The 21311-nt window shown below is 44.3% G+C and overlaps 1 protein-coding gene across 3 annotated transcripts in view; it reads left to right on the forward strand.

The window, feature by feature from the left end:
* The window catches only part of HDAC9 (histone deacetylase 9), a 385669-nt gene that overhangs the window by 236998 nt on the left and 127360 nt on the right, over positions 1 to 21311 (forward strand). For 2 of the 3 annotated variants that reach the window (XM_069958804.1, XM_069958805.1), the window contains exon 5: positions 12531 to 12593. The exons of the other annotated variant lie outside the window; for it this stretch is intronic. In XM_069958804.1, the coding sequence (XP_069814905.1) occupies positions 12531 to 12593 (63 nt within the window). The remainder of the gene's footprint in view (positions 1 to 12530; positions 12594 to 21311) is intronic. 3 annotated transcript variants of the gene reach the window in all.

Here is a 21311-nt window from a genome sequence, read left to right on the forward strand (position 1 = left end):
CAGACGTGGGGGGATGACTGGAGCAGACGTGGAGGTGACTGGTGCAGAGTACGGGGGGGGGGGGTGACTGGAGCAGACGGGGGGTGACTAGGGCATACTGGGGTTAGCTGGGGCAGACTATACATATACATATACATATATACATTGGTGTGAGAATCTAGGAGACAGGTAATCAGAGCTGTGTATAAAGTGTATACCAGTCACAGCTCTGATCACTATTCTCCTGGCCTCTCACACTAATGTATATACCTTTTCCTCCCCTCATGTGGACATGTCAGTACCTGTCTCACTGCAGCACATGGCCATCTTCACTTCCTTCAGGCTCTTCTAGCCCAGAGGCAGGAGTGACGACCCTGCCAGGCCATGTAGCTGGGAGGAGAGAGCGGCATCTAGTGGCAAGAGGCAGAATATACAGCCTCCAGCCAATACTAACAGCTTTACTTTTTAGGCTTCTGGATTTGCATTGCAGGCTGTTACGGGGTGGGGCATGACATAACGGGGGCGGGGTTTGCTGGGACATACCCAGGACATTAATTTGCCGGGTCTGCCCTGTCAAATCCGGGACAGTCCCGGAAGAATCGGGATATTTGGCAACGATGCTGTATCCACCCATTAACCTCAGAAGTCAAGTAAACAAAGGTGACAAAGAGAACATGACCAGCAGCACTGGAAACAGCAGCAAGAAAACAAGTCAGTATTTACATACATCATTATACCACTGTGTCCCCTTAAAAATGTTATGTTGCTATTGTACCCCCTTAAGAAATTTTTAATGCTGCTATTGTGCATCCCTTAAAATATTTAACATTGACAATGTTCCAACTTAAGGATTTCAATGCTGGCACTGTGTTCCTATGTGAATACTTACTTGTTTCAGCTCCCATGCTTCTCAGGGAATCACGCCACATGCATTGCACAGGTAGCATTAAGTGGCAGGGAGTCCAATGCTCCTTAACGCTGCGTTCACATGTAATGGATCCGCAGCAGGTTTCTTGCTGCGAATTCGTAGCGGGACCCGCTGCGGATGCCTGCCCTGTACACCCTATAGGCAGACAAACCGCTGTGAGTTTGTCAGCAGCCCGCCCCGTTATCCCCCAGCCACTGGAACATATACTTCACCTGGTCCCTGCTCCGGCTTGCTTTGGGGGTTCCCGGCATGTCCCACTTGGCCAATCAGTGTGCTGCCCCGCCGCAGCGCACTGATTGGCTGAGCAGGGCGTGAAGACACCGGGAGCCCCAAAGCAAGCAGGTGAAGTATACGCTTCGGTGGCGGGGGGTTAACGGGGCGGGCTGCAGACAAACTCGCAGTGGGATGTCCATCCTGCTGCGAGTTTGTCTGCCCATAGTGTACAGGCCAGGAATCCGCAGGGGCTCTCGATGCGAATTTGCAGCGAGAAATCCACTGCGGATCCGTTACGTGTGAACGCAGCCTTAATCTTGGTGATTGGTTATACAATTGTTACCTTAATGTTACAAATGAATACAGGGAGAGCCATAAGTCATTTCTCATATGGAGTGTAACTGCGACCGCTCAATGCTCAATGTTCGACTGAGCACCTTGTGCAGTGCGGTATAGAAAAAGCTTGCTGAACTGCCTTTCAACAACCTTTAAGGCTGTGAAAATGAATAATTCCACAGGCTTAAAGAGAACCTGTCACCCCCCGTGCCAGGGCAGAGCCTGACCGACCTCCTCGATGCAGACCCATATACTTAACGCTTCTACGAAGTTCCAGAGCCCATCCCGCCGCCGAGATATCCCCATCCGAAGCCGCCAGCGCGCTCACCAGAGATGAGTCCGACGTCTATAGAGAATGACTGAGTCATCATTCTCTATGGGCGTCAGACTCATCTCTGGTGAGCACACGCGCGGCTTCGGACAGAGATATCTCGGCAGCGGGATGGGCTCCGGGACTGGTATTTCGGGGAAGAGGTAAGTACAGTATATGGGTCTGCACAACACAACTAAAGACGGGACAGACAGAAAAGTAGGGGCCCAGAGGCACCAGTGTTTTGGGGCCACAGGCTTCATGTTATGCCACTGGTTATAATTTTCTAATACTGATTATGATTGTTGTTTTTACATGCAGTATAAGGCCCTGTTCACACAACGTAAGTTCTGCAGTAATCATGGCCAATGTTGCAACGGCCGTGATTAGTACGGAACTTACGTTGTGCTGAAGGCGGAGGGAATCCCGGCCGGAGTGTATACACATTGTATACACTCCGCCCAGGATCCCTAGAGGCGCTGCGAGAAACTGACATATCAGTTTTCTGCGGCCGCTATTCAATGAATAGCGGACACAGAAATCCCTGTCAGTGCACACTATGGAGCGTGCGGCTCTGGTCGCATGCTCCATTTTGTGCAGTGGGGAGTTCCGATGCGGGCATGCACGGATGCGCCCACATCAGAACTCAGCGGCGCTAAAGATCATCCGGCCGGTACTGCAGTACCGCTCGGGATGATCTTTTCTGAGTCCGGCCGTTCTGTGACCCGGCCAGGTCATGTAACGGCCGGTCTCATATAGCGTCTGAACATGGCCTAAAGCTATATTCCCACAATGTGTTTTGCAACAATGGGTGTTATTGGGAACATAGCCTAATGCTGAAGTTCTTTAACTCCTTGCCTCTTCAGCCTGTTTTGGCCTTAATGACCAGGGCCTATTTTTCACCTCTAACCTGTCTCTCTTTATGTAGTGACCACTCTGTGGTGCTTTTAATTATCGCGGTCATTCTAAGATTGTTTTTTCGTGACATACCCCTCTTTATGTTAGTGGTATACTTTGGTTGGTAAATTCAGTAGTTTTTTTGTAAAAAAAAAAACACATTTGCGCATAAAAATTTATGTTTCTTTATATTCTAAATTTTCTTGTTCTAAGAAAAATAGTCATGCCACATAAACTAATTATTACTGCAACATCTACAACATGTCTGCTTTATTGTGACGTCATTTGGTGAATGTCCTTTTACTTGTTAGGATGTTAGAGGGCTTCGATATGTGGCCACAGTGCGTCACCTGACTCACCTACTGTAATGACTGGAGTTGTGGATCCATTGGACCATCACCAGCAATGGCGTAAGCAGCACCAGGCAGCGGAGTCTAAGGGGCCGCTGGTCTTCACCAGAGCCCGCCGCAAGGCGGGATGGACTTGCAGCGGCAGGCGACCCCCAGGTCGCTACCCCTGGATTGGCTTGCTAGTGAAGGGGAGCAAGGTGTAGCAGGAACAGTAGGCTAGCAGGCAGGCAGGCAGCTGGACACATAGACACAGTCACGAGCAGGGACCGCAGGTGGCGGGAACAACGGACAGGAACAACTGGCAGCTGGGACTAAACACACTAGGAAGCATGCAGAGGCTCCAACAGGGACTGCAGGGCAGGTGTAAATTTATAGGGCGTCATTGGTGCACACCGTAATTAGGGACGCACTGTCCCTTTAAATCTGTGACAGCCGGCACACGTGCGCCCTAGGAGACAGGGACGCACTTGCCGGCCGGGACAGGAAGAAGCAGGGACGCGGTGAGGTGAGACGCTCACCGGAGCTGAAGAGACAGCGGCGCCAGACCCCAACACGTGGGCTCCGGCATGCGCTGTCAGCAGGGAAGAGGGGCAGGGGCAGTGGCAGTGGCGGCGATCCGAAGCACGGGATGCCGCCGCGGCCCTGACACCCACAGGTCTCAGACATGACAGAGACCTGGTGAATTTTGGAGCTATTATTTATTTCAGGTATTTTTAGCCATTATACTATGTCACAGAGGCCGTGCAATGCCAAAATATTTGTGTAAGACAAGTTGACATTTCCATCGGTACCATTCTGAGGGACATGTGATACCCTTATCCTTTTTTATAAAAATTTTTATGAGGTGGTATGAATAAAAAACACAGTTTAGCAGCCGTTTTTAATCCTTTTTTTGTAGGCCAAAAAGTTACATATGACATGTTATCATTATTCGTCAGGTCGGTACGATTACAGTGATATCCATTTTATATAGCTTTTGTTATAGTTTATGGCATTTATGCTAAACATACTGTTTGTGTCTTGCATATTGTAAGAGCAGAAATATTTTTATTTTTTTGCCAATGGAGTTATGTGAGGGCTTTTTTTTCGGCATAAGCTGATGTTTTTAGTGGTACACCCTTTGGGTACATGTTTTGTTTTAATAGCGTTTATCTATATTTTTTAGGGGGCGGGATTAACGAAAAATTGTCATTTTGGTTATTTTTTTTTTTTTACAGCGTTAATAGGGTGGTATAATTAATGTAAAGGATTAATAGACGGGGTCATTACGATTAACTACCCGGGGGGAACGCGTGTCTCCTCCGGGCAGGAGCAGCAGCAGGAGGCTGTGTGACACAGCCTCCTCCCGCTGCCCAATGGACGGTAGGGACCGCGGGGGGAGGCAGGGACAGCATGACGTTTTACATGACCTCCCGGGAACGTCATTTTGCGGCAAGGGGTTAAAGAAGCAGTTTTCAGGTGTCTCAGTGGGAGCCAGCCCTGTGCCATATAAGAAAAGAATACAATGATAGATAATGCAATTAGCGATGAGCGAACCGATTCAGCCGGTATGGGATCCGGTTCGGATTTTTCCAAAAATCCGAGTCCGATCAGATTCGGATTTTTGGAAATCCGCTCCGATTTTTTTTCCCCTTGCTTTCTAAAATGGCAGCCGCCATTCTAGAAAGCAGGAAGTCTTCCGGGCGGGAAAAGCGCTTTCCCATGATGCCCGGAACACATCTAATCAGCAGGGATCTTGCACTAGCCCACCCCCTGTGTGACGTCCGCATTGCTTTAAAAGGAGCGGTCACATGTGACCGCACCATGCAGTGTGTAGAGGGAGAGAGAGAGAGAGAGAGAGCAAGCAGGCTGCTGTTGTGTACTACAGACTACTGAGAAGATATTGTGGGAATAGAAAGGAAAGGTTAGGAAAGAGGAGAGGAGAAACCTGAACACACAGGAGGACCTAAACGCACAGGAACTCTTAGGGGAGACGGATGGAGGAGGAGGAGATGAGCCTTCCTTCCAGACCAGAGGAGAATATGCAGGGCTATAAGGAGGATGAGGAGGATGGAGACAGTACCCATTGGCAGTTTGCTGTGGAGACGGAGGCGGGGACTTCTTCCCACTCCCTGGTGGAAATGGCTAAGCGCATGTTGATTTGCTTTCGGGCTGACCCACGCTTGCAAAGGATTCGTCAACAGGACGAGTTCTGGCTGTCCACACTACTGGACCCACTGTATCGCAACAAGCTGTGTGAATTCATTCACCCTTCCCAATGGGAGGAAAAATTGAATTATTATAGAGAGGAGCTGGGTGCACAGTTAGTGGCAGCCTTTGGAACACGGTGCTCTCATTTACACCATTCCCACCAGGGCCACACCAGCAGCGCTGCCTCCTCCACATCCTCCTCTAGCAGCTTGGGTGGCATGAGCAGCGGCACCAGTCTGAGCCTGATGACCATGATGCACGCTTTCATGTAGTCACAGGCCGGGGTAACAGGAGCACCCGCACAGCAGCAGGACATGGCAGCACACCTCAAACAGCAAGTCCAGGTGTTTTTGGACTCTACGTTGCCACCTAACGCGCCGGAACCCCTGGACCACTGGGTGGGGAAATTAGATGTCTGGCCACAACTGGCTGAATTTGCTTTGGACATACTCTCCTGTCCGGCTAGCAGTGTGTCATACGAGCGAGTTTTCAGCACAGCAGGTCATATTGTCAGTCCCAGGAGAACCAGATTGTCCTGTGATAGTGTGAAACGTCTGACTTTCATCAAAATGAACGCCACATGGATAGATAAGGACTTTGTGACACCTGCTCCTGATATCACAGAGTAGGATTTGGTCCTGTTGTCCCCAAGATGTAGGACCTTTTCTGCATCTATTATGGCCTATATGTGAACTAGACCTTACTGGTCATTCCACCATTCCTGCTGCCCTGCTACCTCTCGCCTGTCCATGGACCTCATTATTCTGCTTCTGCTGCTCATGTCACCCCATTACAACTGCTACTCCTGCCCTGGCCTCCATCTTGGCTACTGCTGTGCCTTCACTGGCCTCCATATTGGCTACTGCTGTGCCTTCACTGGCCTCATAATTGGCTACTGCTGGGCCTTAACTGGCATCCATGTTGACTACTGCTGTGCCTGCCCTTGCCTCCTTGTTGGTTACTGCTGGGCCTTAATTGGCATCCAGGTTGACTACTGCTGTGCCTGCCCTTGCCTCCATGTTGGCTACTGCTGGGCCTTAACTGGCATCTAAATTGACTACTGGTGTGCCTGCCCTTGCCTCCATGTGGGCTACTGCTGGGCCTTAACTGGCATCCAGGTTGACTACTGAAGTGCCTGCCTGCCCTTGCCTCCTTGTTGGCTACTGCTGGGCCTTAACTGGCATCCATGTTGACTACTGCTGCTCCTGCCTGGCCTCCATGTTGGCTACTGCTGCTTGGCCTCCATGTTGGCTACTGCTGCTCCTGCCTGGCCTCCATGTTGGCTACTGCTGATCCTGCCTGCCATCCTTGTTGACTACTTTTGCTCCTGCCTGGCCTCCATGTTGGCTACTGCTGATACTGCCTGGCCTCCATATCAGCTACTGTTGCTCCTGCCTGTCCTCCATGATAGCTACTGCTGATCCTGCCTGGCCTCCATGTTGGCTACTGCTGATGCTGCCTGCCCTCCATGTTGACTACTGTTGCTCCTGCCTGGCCTCCATGTTGGCTACTGCTGCTCCTGCCTGACCTCCATGTTAGCTACTGTTACTCCTGCCTGTCCTCCATGATAGCTACTGCTGATCCTGCCTGGCCTCCATGTTGGCTACTGCTGATCCTGCCTGGCCTTCATGTTGGCTACTGCTGATCCTGCCTGCCCTCCATGTTCACTACTGTTGCTCCTGCCTGGCCTCCATGTTGGCTACTGCTGCTCCTGCCTGGCCTCCATGTTGGCTACTGTTGCTCCTGCCTGTCCTTCATGTTGGCTGCTCCTGCCTGGCCTCCATGTTGGCTACTGCTGCTCCTGCCTGACCTCCATGTTAGCTACTGTTGCTCCTGCCTGTCCTCCATGATAGCTACTGCTGCTCCTGCCTGGCCTCCATGTTGGCTACTGCTGATCCTGCCTGGCCTTCATGTTGGCTACTGCTGATCCTGCCTGCCCTCCATGTTGACTACTGTTGCTCCTGCCTGGCCTCCATGTTGGCTACTGCTGCTCCTGCCTGGCCTCCTTGTTGGCTACTGCTGGGCCTTAACTGGCATCTAGGTTGACTACTGGTGTGCCTGCCCTTGCCTCCTTGTTGGCTACTGCTGGGCCTTTACTGGCATCCATGTTGACTACTGCTGATCCTGCCTGCCCTCCATGTTGCCTACTGTTGCTCCTGCCTGGCCTTCATTTTGGCTACTGCTGCTCCTGCCTGGCCTCCATGTTGGCTACTGTTGCTCCTGCCTGGCCTCCATGTTGGCTACTGTTGCTCCTGCCTGTCCTCCATGTTGGCTACTGTTGATCCTGCCTGGCTTCCATGTTGGCTACTGCTGCTCCTGCCTGCCCTTCATGTTGACTACTGTTGCTCCTGCCTGGCCTCCATGTTAGCTACTGCTGCTCCTGCCTGGCCTCCATGTTTACTACTGCTGCTCCTGCCTGGCCTCCATGTTGGCTACTGTTACTCCTGCCTGTCCTCCATGATGCCTACTGCTGCTCCTGCCTGGCCTCCATGTTGGCTACTGCTGTTCCTGCCTGTCCTCCATGTTGACTAGTGCTGCTCCTGTACTGGCCTCCAATGACTATTGCTGCTCCTTCACTGCATTTGTGACCTTTTTCCTGCATAGACCCTGTAATGGTGAATTTCCTGCATAGACCCTGTAATGGTGAATTTCCTGCATAGACCTGTAATGGTGAATATTGAAGTCTAAAAAAAAAATGACTTTGACATATTGAAAAGATAATGAAGTTACTGACATGTAGAGCCCTAAATTTAACCAAATACACTAACCCCGTATCATATAGTTGCTTTAAACTATGAAAACAGAAGAAATACGAAATTTGCTCGAACCGAACTTTTGAAAAGTTCGCTCATCTCTAAATGTGATACCCAGATCATAATTACCATATTATTATTGAATATGACTTTCTATCTAGTGTAGTGTATATAGTTCATGTAAATCCGGTTCATTGTGATCACGTACATTGATATGAGAAGACAGTAGCAGTTATATGGGAGGTGCAAGGAGTCTGTGAATTTATCCCAGGACAAAGTCTGCTACTTTGTTCAGCTACTGAGTGAGCAATGGGCAAAGGTTGGGGATGAGTAATATTAAATGGGTACTGTGGTGAAAATATTTTTATTTCAAATCAACTGGTTTCAGAAAGTTATATAGATTTTTAATTTACTCGTATTTAAAGATCTCCAGTCTTCCAGTACTTATTAGCTGCTGTATGTCCTTCAGGAAGTGGTAAATTCTCTCCAGTCTGACACAGTGCTTTCTGCTGCCAGGAACTGTCCAGAGCAGTAGCAAATCCCCATAGAAATCCTCTCCTGCTCTGGACAGTTCCTAACATGGACAGAGGAGGCAGCAGAGAGAACTGTGTCAGATTGGAGAGAATACACCACTTCCTGCAGGACCTACAGCAGCTGGAAGACTGGAGATCTATATAAATCTATATAACTTTCCGCAATCAGTTCATTTGAAAGAAAAAGATTTTCAACGGAGTACCTCTTTATGAATATATTTTCTCTGTGTTGTGTGCAATTCTTCATTTCACCTGTGGAGGCACTGCAGGGGAATTAAACATTTGCTGCTGGGCTGATTGCTGAGAGTCACATACTTGGTAATAAGGTTATTATCGAGGACTAAACTCCTTTATTATCTGCATTACTAGAAGAAGATATTTGGCACGGTTGTCAGTCTTTTGTTACAATTCTATGAAGAGGCTGAAAGATCTCTGCAATAACCACACCTGAGTCATCCTCGCGTCATATCATTTTCTAGAGAGAGTAAACATGACATTAGCATAAGCTCTATAGGATTTTCTATGAGGCCAAATCCCAAGTAGCGGCCTGCTGGAGCTACTCTCATTGGTTTCCTTCTAGCCGGTACCTTATTAGAGGTGACTGCCTGTGAGTGAGCAGACAAGATGATGACATGTTCTAACCATAGGTTTTTTGTCACATACTTAGCATGCAATTTGTGTGGGGGAGAAGAGCCTTGCATCCATGGCTTTATGCACACAGCCCATAATTTGTAATGTGACTTGCTGACAGAATGGTGTTGTTTGGGGGCTCCATTCTTGCAGATTTCAAACTGGGAATTACTATAGGGTTTTCTAGTAAAAGCCATACATCCCAGGCAAATCATTTTGTGTTTGCTTTATCCCTCCCCCGCCAGGCTTTGTTTTATTGTAACGTGTAGGAGAACCTACAATGATTGGGAATATAAATCTTTTTATAACATGTACTATGGGTGATCGAGCTGCGGTGTAGTTTCCAATACTGCGAGGAATTCTCCTGTTGCTTATTATCAACCAATACCACTTGGTCGAAAACACAGAAATCATGCAAATCTTTCCATTATCATTCCCCCCCCCCCCCCCCCCCCCCCTGTCGATTACATTCCTGATTTTGACTACAAATACTGACCAAAATACTAGGTGTAAGCATAGCCACAAACTGCAATGCAACCTGAGGTCGCGTTCACACTAAGTATTACACCTGCTGTTCTGTAACCTGCCCGGGTCACAGAACGGACGGTGTTACTGAAGATCATCCCGGCTGGTACTGCAGTACCGGCCGTATGCTCTTTATTTCTGGTGAATTCGGATGTGGGCGCATCTGTGTGTGCTTGCATGCCAATTTATGTTCTGTGCGGCCGCAATGAATAACAATGTCAGTTTTTCGTGCAGCCGGATGGAATCCCGGACGGAGCGTATACTATGTGTATACGCTCCGATCGGGATTCCATTCATTCCAATACAGCGTATGTTTTGTGTAAATCACCGCTGTTGTTGCAAATTGCAAAAAAGGCCATGATTTATGCAAAGCATACATTGTGTGAACATGGCCTGACTGTGTTATTTCACCCTATTGGCCAGTTCACACTGAGGAATCAGCGCCGAATCATAGAGGAAAGAGTTCATGGTGGAAAGCATTCTTGCGGAATTCTCACAGAATTCCACCCTGAATCATGCTCGGAATCCGCGCTGAAAAACTTCAGAGCAGAAACTCACCGCTCAATTCGTTTTAATGGGATTCCGCCACCAGAATCAGACAGAAGAATTGACATGTCAATTCTCCTGGCAGAAAGCGGATCGCCGCAGGAAATTCCACTGTGTGAACTGCAGAGCGCAAATTCTATTGAACTCAATGAAATTTGGCTCTGCACTATGGGGGAGATTTCTCAAACATGGTGTAAAGTGAAACTGGCTCAGTTGCCCCTAGCAACCAATCAGATTCCACCTTTCATTTACCAAAGAGTTTGTGAGGAATGAAAGGTGGAATCTGATTGGTTGCCAGGGGCAACTGAGCCAGTTTCACTTTACACCATGTTTGATAAATCTCCCCCTATATTTTCAGACGGAAATTTCAGTGAGGAGTCAGCACTGAAATTCAGTGTTGATTTCTCAGTGTGAACTGGCCCTATAGGAGAGGTATACCGCCTTGTTCACATAGTGTTTTTTTTTTCCCTTTCTTTTTCATGTAAAGACAGAAAACACATGTTTCTTTTATCTTAAGGCTGTAAAATAAAAGCAAAATACGGCCGTAATAAAACGTGTGAACAGGTGAAAAGCGTCGGACAGGTTGTATACGATAACCATGTTCATTATTTTAACAGTAGTATTCTATACTGTGTGCGCACTGTATTTCCTATTGACTTTGATTGAGTGCAGTATAACATTGAAAATACAGCCATAAAATTACGCCTGTATTTCATCTTTTTTAGACGTAAAAACAAACATTGATAAATACGGCCGTTAATAATGATCATGATAATGATTATTTACGACCCCCATTAGAAAAAAAAGCAGCACATTATAAAAGACTTACAAATGCATCTAAACAATCTAAAAATCCTACTAAAGGGGTACTCCAGCAAAAAAAAAAAAAAATTATCTTTCAAATCAACTGGTGTCAGAAAGTGCCAGAGATTTGTAGTTTACTTCAGTTAAAAAAAAAATCTCCAGTCTTCCATTACTTATCAGCTGCTGTATGTCCTGCAGGAAGTGCTATATTCTCTCCAGTCTGGAGAGCAGCAAAAGTTTTCTATAGGGGTTGGCTACTGCTCTGGACAGTTCCTGACATGAACAGAGGTGGCAGCAGAGAGCACCGTGTCAGACTGGAAAGAATACACCACTTATTGCAAGGCATACAGCAGCTGATTAGTACTAGGAGACTTGAGATTTTTTAATAGAAGTATATTACAAACCTCTTGCATTTTTTTTTACACGTTGGAGTACCCATATAACTCCATTAAGAAAATATATATATAATATAAGGGTTCATGATCCTAAAGGATATTCTGATACGCCGCCATGTTTGCAGAAGGACTTTAGCTGCTGTCTCATAATAACACCGGTATTGACACTCTTCTTGATACCTGATTTCCAGTGGACGGATCTTTAGGGACATAGAGAGACCCCATACTTTGGGGGCCTGCTACATATATAGCGATCTCTCTCTTTCTCTCTCTATATATATATATACTCTATATAAAGATATATATATATAGACTGTGTCAGTGTGCGCTGTGCTGGTTAGACTGGTTGTAAAAGGTTAATGATTCCTGTGAACCTTAGAGGACTGACTGTGCTCCTGTGAAGACAGGGACCGGACAGCTGTGTTTGCCGGGATATTTTTAAGTCCATTAATGTAGGCTCCGATCACTCGGCCCTGCGTGACCTATTTTTGGCTCGGGCAGGCCATTGTTCTATTTTTGGACCCTGTAGGCCACGCTGTTGTTGATTCACATGCAAATGAGTTATCACCAGCTTTAGCCAACTTTACTGTAGAGCAAGAAGGAGAGAGAGAGAGACGGAGGGTGAGGGAGAGGAAGCGCACACACACGCAGGGAGGAAAAGCCATAGATACAGGACAGGCTTCGCACTTCCTTAGGGTGTCATTGTTCCTCTCCCACTATAGCGGACATATTTCTCCTTTCTCAGCTTTCTTTTCACGCTTTCATCCTCTTATTTCATGCTGCCTTTCATTACCGAGACAGAGAAAAGCCTGAGGCTCGAGCCTCCTGTTGCACCTGCTCTTCGGACAGGCAGCGGCTGCGATACTAGGGATCTGCCGGGCTGTGACAGCTCCTCGCAGAAAGCCGCAGCATCCACACGGCTAGTTAGCCCAGTAAATATGGGAATAAAAATGGAATAATTGTCAAAGTCTATGAGTTGCCTCCTCCTCTCCCCCCCCACCCCCCTCCCGTGGAGGAGTTAACACTGCTGAGGGGTCGCTTCCATACAGAAGAGTGATGAAGCTTTCATGTGTCTGAACTACACACAGTGACTGGAATATGCTGCAGACAATTTATGAGAGTGAATCATGTTTTTCCTCAGATGGGGTATCTGGTCGTGACAAGCTCCTGGCACAGCACAGAATGCATAGTATGATCAGCCCAGGTAAGAGGAGATCCCTGCATGCTCTCACAACTTCTTATTCATCCTTATGGGGGGCATTTACAGGGGATTATTGCAGATTTATCATCATCATCACCTTGCGTTACCAGATGTCTGATATATGCATATTATATGCGACGCAGCGGATTGCATACATTTATCATATATATATATATATATATATATATATATATATATATGGTTTGCACCTGTATGCACATATACATGTATGCTTTTATACATAGTAACAGAAGACAAGAGTCCATCAGGTTCAACCTACATTTTATATACATAATTCAGTTTAAATTAGATGACAGATTATAGTGGATATACACCTATATTACAGGTGGTTTGTTACTATATACGTATATGTCTGACATCCTCTGTATTCTGTTGTTTATTAGAGTTCAATGATAACTCAGCTCTGCTACATCTGTATACATAGGAAGAGCAGTTTACCACCTGCAATGGATAATAACTCTAAGAATATTACTCATCTATGTGAGTTGTTCAGTAAGACATATGGTAAGATACTGCTAGTGGGTATAGGCCTAGTAATGCCGAAACAGAATATCACTCGATGGGGATTACTTTATAAGCCTGGGAGGGCTGCAGGTAGCGGATATACTTGTAATTTGTATTTGTACTCATTAGTATTGATAGGTGTTGGTCATGAGCTGATATAGTGGCAATTCTTCACATGAAATTCTAATCTTTATCCTGTGTCTATGATAATTGTATATGAAATTCAGTATGCACAGTTTGTATTACATCGCTTCCACGTCATAGCCGCCCTTGTAGATAAACTGACACTTATTTCACCCCATAGGCATCTTATTTCACCTGTTTCTCATAATATGCTATTGAAGGGTATGAAGAGCCAAAACCTCATTGACTGTATTGTTGGCTACTTTCTATTATAATACAAGAGTTCCCGGAAATCTCACAGTGTTCTGTGTGATGTATCCATATTATTAGTGTTATTACCATTTCATTTTTCGCATGCCACTGTGAGTCTTTCAGTGATTCATTCTCTCTATGACCATGTGCGTCCATGTTATTACACCGTGAGCTGCGAGATTACTACAGGTGGGCAACAATATACTGCAATCTGATAGTGGAAACTGCTGCTTTATTACTGTGGATTTTTGTAATTTTCTTACTGTAGGTGAATATTGTCATAGAGATTGAAGTGGAAATATTTTTGGAATTCGGTATACATGATAAATGTAAACTAGTCCTTGAAACATTAGTACCACGTTCTGAAACCCTCACTCCAATCATGGTGGTTTATTCCTTGTCCAATCCATCATTCCTTAAGTGCTCCTACCTGTCCATTGCATATGGTAATGTATGGCATACGGTATGTTGTTTTCCCAACATGGCTGCACTTTCCTTACCTGATCACCTACTCATGATCACCTTATCACCTGCGTACCTGAAAGTTCTTGCCTTATAGAACATTGTAACATCTTATGGATTTTAGAATGTTCACAGGGGATCATCTACTTTATTTACTTCTTTACGAATTTATTTACTTGTTTGTTTGTTTATTTATTTATTTACTTATTTCTTTAGAGAGATACTAATTCGATACCAGTTTTTTGCATTCCAATTAACTATTGCTCCATGTCCGCTACAATTTATAGGACTATAGTAATATGGCTCATAGTAATATTAAAGGGATACTGTCTCATTTTACAAGAAATTGATCTCGACAGATGACAACACTTAAGGATTTCCCCAGCACTGTTTCTACTGGTTTTCATAGAGATAAGCAGCACCAGAGTTATCTTGCAGCTTCTTATCACTCCCTATAATAATAAGAATTTAGGTTAGCTCAACATTTATGTTTACACAGGGTGGCCATAGGTCTTTCAGGATATGTCTATGGCACAGGTGTCAAACTGGCAGCCCTACAACTGTTGCATAACAGCAACTCCCATCATGCATGGCTTTGGCTGTTCATACCTGATGGAAGTTATTGTTTTGGAACAGCTAGAAGGCCGCATGTTTGACACCCCTGGCCTATGGAATCCGATTCTGTTGGTTGGTAAAATTCTGTACAAATTTTGGGTTTGGATTCAATATGACCATTGCAAAACTTTCTGGTGCTTCTAGATACCACTTCACCTTTCACATATACTCGACCCCTGCAGATCTGTGTATTTAGACCACCTATGAAGGCTTGAGGATAAGAAATGTTTGCTTGTTTTTTTGCCACTAAATTAAGCTTCTTGACCTTCCTTCTTGTCCAAATTTTATTCCCTGTACATAGAAATATTTCCTGTACATAGAAACAGATCTATTTGGGTTATTAAATGTCATTTTTTTCTATAACCCAGGCTGCTCGATTTTGTTATACCTTATCATTAACATAGTAATATTTTGCCTGGTTTGCAGAGATCAGCAACTACTATTGCAGGTACTTCTGGGGGTAATGCTAGGAAGGGGTCGTGATGCTAGGTCAGAAGAAGAAACCCCAAGAATTCCCTCTTCTACACATATATATATATATATATATATATATATATATATATATGCATAACACTATCACATTATCACCATACGCTGATTAAATATTGCCTCCATGCTGTTACCATTACCACCACATAGTAGTATTACCATACTGTCATTGAATAAAAAAACACTCTACAAAGACCAATACTACAGGGACCATACAGTGGTAGACAACCATTCTACACAAGCACTCTGAAGACCATATAGGTGAAAAAAACAATACCATTAAATCCTTTGAGTATACAGCTGATGTTATTAACCATTTTTACCATGTGATACCACCATTAAAACTTCTTCCAGCCCCAAGCTATGCCACCCAGACGACTTTGGCTCCTCATTTTTCCGGCACCATCTGCCTTTTCCAAACTTGTACAGGTTCACATCTTGGCTTAAATGCTAATTCTATATATGTTTTTTCCCCCATTTGCCCCTATTACTGAAACTTTGGGGTTACATAGCACCCCCAAAAATAGGACCACACAAACAGGCCAGGGAGTCTCTGCCTCTATGCTCTGCCATAGGGTTAAATTGTATCCACATGTGGAAGACACAGATGCATTTAGTGGTGCTCTAGGGCACTAGGCTCAAGGTTTGGATCACCAGGATGGGGAAACCCATTGGGGATGGATCTCTGCCTGACCGGGCTGATTAAAGGGAAGCTAGTGCCTAGTGTCTTAACAAATTTACTCTTACGTGAATCTGATTAGTTCATTAGGTCTCATGTAGTAGTAGAAGACCTCAGAGGACAAGGCTCGTACTGTTATGGTATTATGATCATGTGGGCACTGCCACTGTGTCTGCGTAATAAGAAGTTGGGCTATGGCAGTGATATAGAAAGCATTTGTCCCGCTTCAATGAGCAAAACATTTGAAACTGATATAGTGTGCTTGGGGAATCCATCTCAGGTCCACCTGGTGAATATGCTGTATGTAGCTCGAGTGCAGTGTGAACAGAGCCCTATCAGTGGCATTTATTCCTAAGAAGCAGCTAAATAGAGTTTGACAAGAAAGGACAACTAGATTACATATTTTTGCAGATGATTTTTATATTTTAACCTTAGGCCTTGGAAATATATGCATCATTCACAAAAGTGAATCTTTACAGAGTTTACATTAAAATAAATTAAAATAGGCATACTTTTTATATTATCCTCCTTCTAGAGAAGCAGCTACAAAGATGTGTGAAAAGTCCTGCAGCAACTGTATATGTTGATCTCCGCAACGTTTTTTTTTTTTTAAAGGTTTCTATTAACAAACTCTTTTATATAGCTTTTATAAAATTCTACAATAAGGAATATACTGTATCTATATACATATACACACATAAGCCTAAGGGCCCTATTACACAGAAAGATTATCGTGCGAAAAATCGTTAAGTTGTCCAAATTTAAACAATAATCATTCTGTGTAATTTCAGGCAACGATAGAAAAATTGTTTGTATGTCGTTGATCATTGATTTAGATCTGAACCTAAAATTATCGTTAATCGTTTGCTGTAATTCCACATTCGTTCGCTCAAGTTCTGCATTTTTTCACTAATCATTCAGTGTAATAGCACATTGCCCATTGTTTTTTTGGGATCAGAAGGAATAAACGATCATAGTAACGATCGCAATAACGATCATAGTAATAATCGTAACTAACGATTATCGTTCTGTGTAATATGGTAAACGATTTCAGGTTAACGATAAACAATCTTGTTTGCGATCGTTAATCGTTAAAAATCGCTCAGTGTAATAGGACCCTAAAGGTTCTTTTTCCTATTATCATACTTCTTACATCCACCCCCATAGACACACACACAAACACACTTCTTCTCCCTTCTTCTTCAGTGTTTATAGGAAGAACCAGCAACTGAATGATAGATCAGATTACATGCTGCCCATACAATTCTAAGCAATGGTGGGGGAGGATGGCTAGAGTGAGTTCAGTAAACAGAAGCAGAGAGACATCAAACAGGAGTATAAGTATTAATTCTCAACCCATGACTTGAGTCCCAGCTTATACTGCTCACTACTGCCCTATGATGCCCTCTATGCAGCTTTTTAGGGTATGTAAGGAGACTTTAAAGAGAAGGATTCCCTCTTTTGTGTGTGTGTGTGTGTGTGTGTGTTGGGGGGTGGGTGTTGTATGGGAAGCATCATAGATATCAAAAGTTACTCTCCAACAGGGACAACTAAAGGTAGAGATGCAGTTTACAGAGGAGAAAACTGGTGAAAAATTTCATATTCAAGATATATAATGGCATGTATTTGTGGTACTGCTTGTGTATATACTGTGTATATATTGTGTAGATTATCCTTAAAAGTTACCTAAAACAATAAGAATGGTATAAGGCTGTACAGATATATAGAAAAGTGCACAAGTCTAATATGATATGAATAAGCCAATAGGATCATCTAGCCCCCAAGAGATGGGGCTCCAGGATGATAGCCTAGGCTACATATAACTAAAATGAGTGTCTACTGATATATGGCCCATGACTGTGTGTGGAAGTACACTACCATACGGAAGTACAGAAATCTTATATTTTTTTCTCTTAAACATAAGTGTCCTCCATTAAATGAAGAACTTTGACACATACGTCGGATTGTCAATGACATTCAAGGCCCAAAAAAAACCCACGACTTCCAAAAAGTTTAATTGAGAAATATGCGTGTGAGTAGTCAGAGGAGTCACATTGTTAACAAGATCAGCTTCCAAACATTGGCTCATTGTATACTCTGACATGCACAACATACATTCCTAATTCTGCTTCCATAATTACTGCTTTGCCTTCTTCAATTTTTTACTGAAAAGGCTTTTCCTATCAACGGGGTGGTTAGAATCTGTAATCTAGGAGTCGTATAATTAGAAACACCTACACGTCAATGCTCCACTAAGGAGAGGTAAAATGAACATACCACGCATCCTTACAGAGATTCAAGAGAGAATTAATGGGTAAAAAAATAAGATTAGGCCATATGTATTGTACGCATAATACGAAAATATTCTAGTACAGTCTTAGGTATTGGAGGTAAAATGACAGAACATAGTATTTGCCATATGAAATATCATTACTTAAACACTTAAAACCACTTTTTCTTTTCCCTGATGTGAAAACCATAATTATGTACAGTATAAATTATACATATGTGTGATATATATATATTTATTTATTTATTTATTTTCAGTGGTGCCTTGGATTACGAGCCAATACCGTAATGGGGCCATGCTTGTAATCCAAATGACTCTTAAACCAAAGCAAATGTTCCCGTAAGAAATTATTGAAATGCAGACAATTGGTTCCATACCCCAAAAATATGTATATTTTTTCGTTCTGAATAACATGTAAAACAAATGAAACAAACATTTTGAATGAGCTGAATATGTGATAGTATATGAGTGTGAGAGTATAATGTATAGTAATGTATATAGTAATGTATATGTGAGAGTATCATGTATAGTAAGTGGATAAACCTGAAAACACAGCAACAGTTTGTAGGTACCAGAAAATGAGAATCACAGAGCTTTGCAGGAGGACAGTGAGAGAAACTTTCCTATTCAGCAGTGTGAATAGCTGAGTGTGAGTGCAGGCACATTACAGCAGCAGTGTGTATAGCTTAGTGTAAGTGCAGGCACATTACAGCAGCAGTATGTATAGCTGAATGTGAGTACAGGAACATTATAGCAGCAGTGTGTATAGCTGAGTATAGGTGCAGGCACATTATGGCAGGAATGGAGAGGATGGGAAACACAAGGACTGAAAGAGACTGCAGGCAGCATGAAGGAATGAGTAGGGAAGATGTTGGCACATACATGCAGAACTCTCTGTCTGGGGAGAGAGGGGTTACAGCTATGGAGAGAATACCTCCACAGTCCTGTCCCCTGATTCAAGCCCCAGCCTGAAGTGGATCTGCTATGATTTGGAAGGTGAGGGAGACTTCCTGGGTCAGAGTACAGGGCTGTAGACCCCGCTATGCAGACCTGTCCTGTCCTCCACTCCCCCTCCCACCCAGTACAGGAAGATCTTATACCAAAGCAATGCTCTTAAACCAAGTTACAATACAATAGTTTTTTTCTCTATGTGATTTGATGCTATGGTCAAATTATTTGTTATTGTAGTTTTTTCCCGCCTTGGTATTGGATGTGGCTGTGGTTAATAGTGGTTCTTGCTGTTTATAGGGAAAGGAGAAGAATCTGACCTGCTGATATGGCCCTATTGCACACAGTGTACTGAGGATGAAGGTAGCTTCCTCACCTTCATCCTCTGCACTGTTTTAATGCTAGAAGTTTAATCTCTATGGTAATTAGAAGTTTAGGCTTACTGGGGCGGGACTACTAGCTCAGATCGGTGCACTGGGGGCGGGGGGGGGGGACTACTAGCCCATATTGGTGTACTGGGGGAGGTAGTCCCACCCCCAGTGCAGCAAAATGCCTAATTACCATAGAGATTAAACTTCCAATAGCAGAGAAACAGTGCAGAGGGTAAAGGTAAGAAAGCTACTTTCATCCTCAGCACCCTGTGCTCATTAGGGAAATATCAGCAGGATATATTCATCTAATCTATTTTCTAGATCCTTTATTATCATAAAGGGAGAGTTCTCCACATTGGACCCAAAACTATGAACCACTGACAAGTGTAATAAAATCTAACCAACATAAGTGAATAAATATATATATATATATACAGTGTATATGTATATATGTATATATTAGGGCTGGGCGATAATGGCCTAAATGAATATCGCGATTTATCGTACATGTAGCCGCGGTAACGATAAATTGAACGATAATTATGACACGCCCCTTTTAAAAGCCACACCCCTTTTGAAAACCCCATTTTCCGATGGTAATACAAACGTGGATTTATTCCATATAACTAAGCAAACTTCACAAGTAGTACACAACGTTTTGGCGTCTCCTACACCATTTTCAAGTGCCACTTGAAAATGGCGTAGGAGACGGCGAAACATCGTATATTACTTGTAAAGTTTGCTGCACATTGTTATATGTAATAAATTCACGTTTGTATTACCATCAGAGTGTATCCATATCATCTATCTCCTATCTATCTCCTATCTACGTATATCATCTATCTATCTCCTATGTATCTATCTCCTCTCTCTATCTCCTATCTATCTGTCTATACATACACACACACATATATGTGTGTGTGTGTGTGTGTGCGCGTGTATGTATGTATAGACAGATAGATAGGAGATAGAGAGAGGAGATAGATAGAGATAGATAGATGATATAGATACATGATAGATAGGAGATAGAGAGAGGAGATAGATAGAGATAGATAGATGATATAGATACATGATAGATAGATAGGAGATAGATAGATATTCTATCTATCTATCTATATCATCTATCTATATCATATCATCTATCTATCTTCTATCTATCCATCCATCCCCAGTCACTCAGTGGCTGCAGGAGTCAGGTATAGGTCGGCACCTCCATGTTCCCCCGGGCACCGCTCTCTCTCTCCCGCACAGGAATCCTCGGCCCCTGTCACGCAGTGATGTAGCACATGTATCTGTGTCCCGGACTGAGCGTCACACATGGCTGCTTCCAGCACTGACAAAACATAACGGGGCTCCGAGGATTCCAGTGCGGGGACAGAGTGCGGTGGCCAGTGAAACATGGAGGTGCCGACCGATACCTGACCCCAACTATATATGCGGGAGAGGGGGGGCAGGGCTCACCGTGCAGCTTCCAGAGAAGCTAGAAGTGAGCCCCCGACAGCAGCAGCACAAAGCACTCACTGGAGGGGGAGCTGCCGTCTGTGTGCAGCCTGTCACATCTCCAGTCTTCCTCTTCAGCCCCCCGCAGCAGGATCTTCCATCCCTTCCCCTGCAGCAGTATATGTGCGTCCTGGCTGGGATCAGGAGGTGAATCGGATCATCAGCTTTCCAGCCTTCACCTCTCCACGCGGGACCCCTCTCTCTCCCTGCACCAGAGCACGCGGCCGCCGGGTGGGGGGGGGTGCAGTGTCCCAGAACATGCAGACTACTGCTCCTGTTATGGCCATTTCTCTTGCTGTGTCAATGCCTGTTCTGGTAAGTGTTTGCACTGCAACTGCTGCTGGTTTTCCCCTAGTATTCTCTGGTAATGTGCATTCTCATGTGTATTCTCATGTATTCCTGTGTATTATTGCATTGTACAGTGGTATGCAAGGCTGTCGATCACGTGACCTGTAACCATGGTTCCT

The sequence above is a fragment of the Dendropsophus ebraccatus genome, chromosome 2 (assembly GCF_027789765.1).
Source record: "Dendropsophus ebraccatus isolate aDenEbr1 chromosome 2, aDenEbr1.pat, whole genome shotgun sequence".
Taxonomy (NCBI): domain Eukaryota; kingdom Metazoa; phylum Chordata; class Amphibia; order Anura; family Hylidae; genus Dendropsophus; species Dendropsophus ebraccatus.